The sequence below is a fragment of the Pundamilia nyererei genome, unplaced genomic scaffold (assembly GCF_000239375.1).
Source record: "Pundamilia nyererei isolate P.nyererei 1_Seehausen unplaced genomic scaffold, PunNye1.0 scaffold00952, whole genome shotgun sequence".
Taxonomy (NCBI): domain Eukaryota; kingdom Metazoa; phylum Chordata; class Actinopteri; order Cichliformes; family Cichlidae; genus Pundamilia; species Pundamilia nyererei.
Genome location: NW_005188353.1, coordinates 43227 through 45081, shown reverse-complemented (window position 1 = coordinate 45081; position 1855 = coordinate 43227). Strand labels below are relative to the sequence as shown.

The window sequence follows — 1855 nt, the reverse complement described above, 5'->3', positions numbered from 1 at the left end:
CAAACAGTGTTTGGTCTCCACACGTGGCAAAAGCTGAAAGATGTTCAAAGAGTGACCTGATGCACACATAGGTATATATGCACACATTAACATGTGGGACTCTTACTAAATAGCTGCCTTTGTCAAACTCTGTGAGTTGTCCCCTGGTGGTCATTAGAAAAAACATATATTTAAGGAACATATTGCGAGCATTGACTTTACTTTCAGACCCAAAAGCTACATCCAGCCATCTTTTTTTGCAGTCTACGATAAATCATCACTGCTTTACAGCTACATTTTCCTTGTAAGTAATTATTGGTCCTACATTCCACCACACAGAAGCATTCAACTATTTTTATATATTTTGGTACTGGATGAAAATGACAAGTCAGCAAGTAATGTAGAAATTGTACATACATTATTACTTTCATAACAGCAAATTTTCTTTTCTTTTTCTTTTTCATTTCATTTTCTTTTTTAAGCATCTACAATTCAGCTCTGTGGTTGTAACTGATTTGTCACTGCATTTAAAATGCAGATGTATAAAACAAAGATGTTTGAGTTTTCCAAAACATAATTTACTTACATAAATCTGATTATACGACTGTCCAAAATACAGGAAAGCACGCTGTAGGACAATAAGAGGAGAACTTCCATCGTCTGAAGCAGCGCTTGTTGTTCCAGATATTGGATAGAGGATACCTTAAAGGAGTAAAAAAGGGATTTGCCCCATTATGCTGCAGATACAGTGTATTAATAAATACAACCCCAATTCCAAAAAAGTTACTGTCAAAAAGGTAACTAAAAATACATTGAAGTTATTTGCAAATCTCAGAAACTTCAATGTATTTGAAATTAAACACACAAACAGTTTGAACTTAGAACTGTACCATTAAAAAAAATATATTGGTTCATTTCAAATTTAATGGCAGCAACAAATCTTATAAAAGCTGTGATTCTAAAAAGGAAAAAATGAAGGAACACTTTGCAAATCGTTGTTTAGATTCCAATTCCATTACTTTATTTTGGAATTGGGGTTGTACAGCATGAAGAACCAGAATAAATCCTTTTGAAAGCATTTTGGCCTGTCATAGCAGGAAGAATGAATCAGAACACAAAAACAATACACTATAGAACTAAAAAACAACAACCAATAAGGAGGTGGTGGCCTCAGACTGAACTCAGATCAGATTATTCAAAAGCCACCTGATGAGATAACTCTTATATTATAATAATGTGCAGCTAAAATTATTTTGATGCCAGAGGAAAAAGTTTGGATTACTGTTAGTGTTTTCTGATAGATCTTCAAGAGAATGTTAATAAATTATAGAGAGGTGATCAAAGCTTTCACTTACTTGTTGTCTGAGGACTCACATGACCTATCACAATAAGCACGTGTTTGAATACAAATCTTAGAATCCTCACATCGTTAAACAGCAATAATCTAATCAATACAACAACAATAAATCATTAGGCTGATTTTATTTGATACTCACCTATAATCACCAAAAGCAGCAAAAACAATAGGGTTTGACCCGCCATAACTCAAAATCAAACCTGGAGAATGAATATACAAAAATAAAAAAGTGGGTATGCAACATGTATATGTACACAATTTGTTAAGTAGCTTATAGAACAGAAGATGTTTTGAAGTTTAAATGTTGATGTGCACTGAAATACTTTCAGCTAATAATATAGGCATTACTGTGCGATATCAGTGAAATCTAAACATGGTGTAATGGCTATCTTTGTTTCTTCTTGGAGTTCTCTATTTCTCTTATATTTAAAATAAGAGTCTGGATGGACAAGAGGCTGTTTTATGCGTCGGTTTGTGCAACAACGACGGTAAAACCATCACGTCAATTCAACATTCACT

The 1855-nt window shown here is 33.4% G+C and overlaps 1 protein-coding gene across 1 annotated transcript in view; it reads right to left on the bottom strand.

Moving 5' to 3' along the window:
- LOC102193364 (sushi, nidogen and EGF-like domain-containing protein 1) overlaps positions 1-1538 on the bottom strand; it is a gene marked incomplete at its 3' end in the record, with an annotated part of 4074 nt that extends 2536 nt beyond the window's left edge. Inside the window, exons 1-3 of the mRNA XM_005755100.1 lie at positions 1476-1538; positions 1335-1358; positions 566-681 (exon numbers count right to left, since the gene is read on the bottom strand). Coding sequence (XP_005755157.1) covers positions 566-681; positions 1335-1358; positions 1476-1521 — 186 coding nt within the window. The remainder of the gene's footprint in view (positions 1-565; positions 682-1334; positions 1359-1475) is intronic.
- Between the last annotated feature and the right edge of the window lie 317 nt (positions 1539-1855).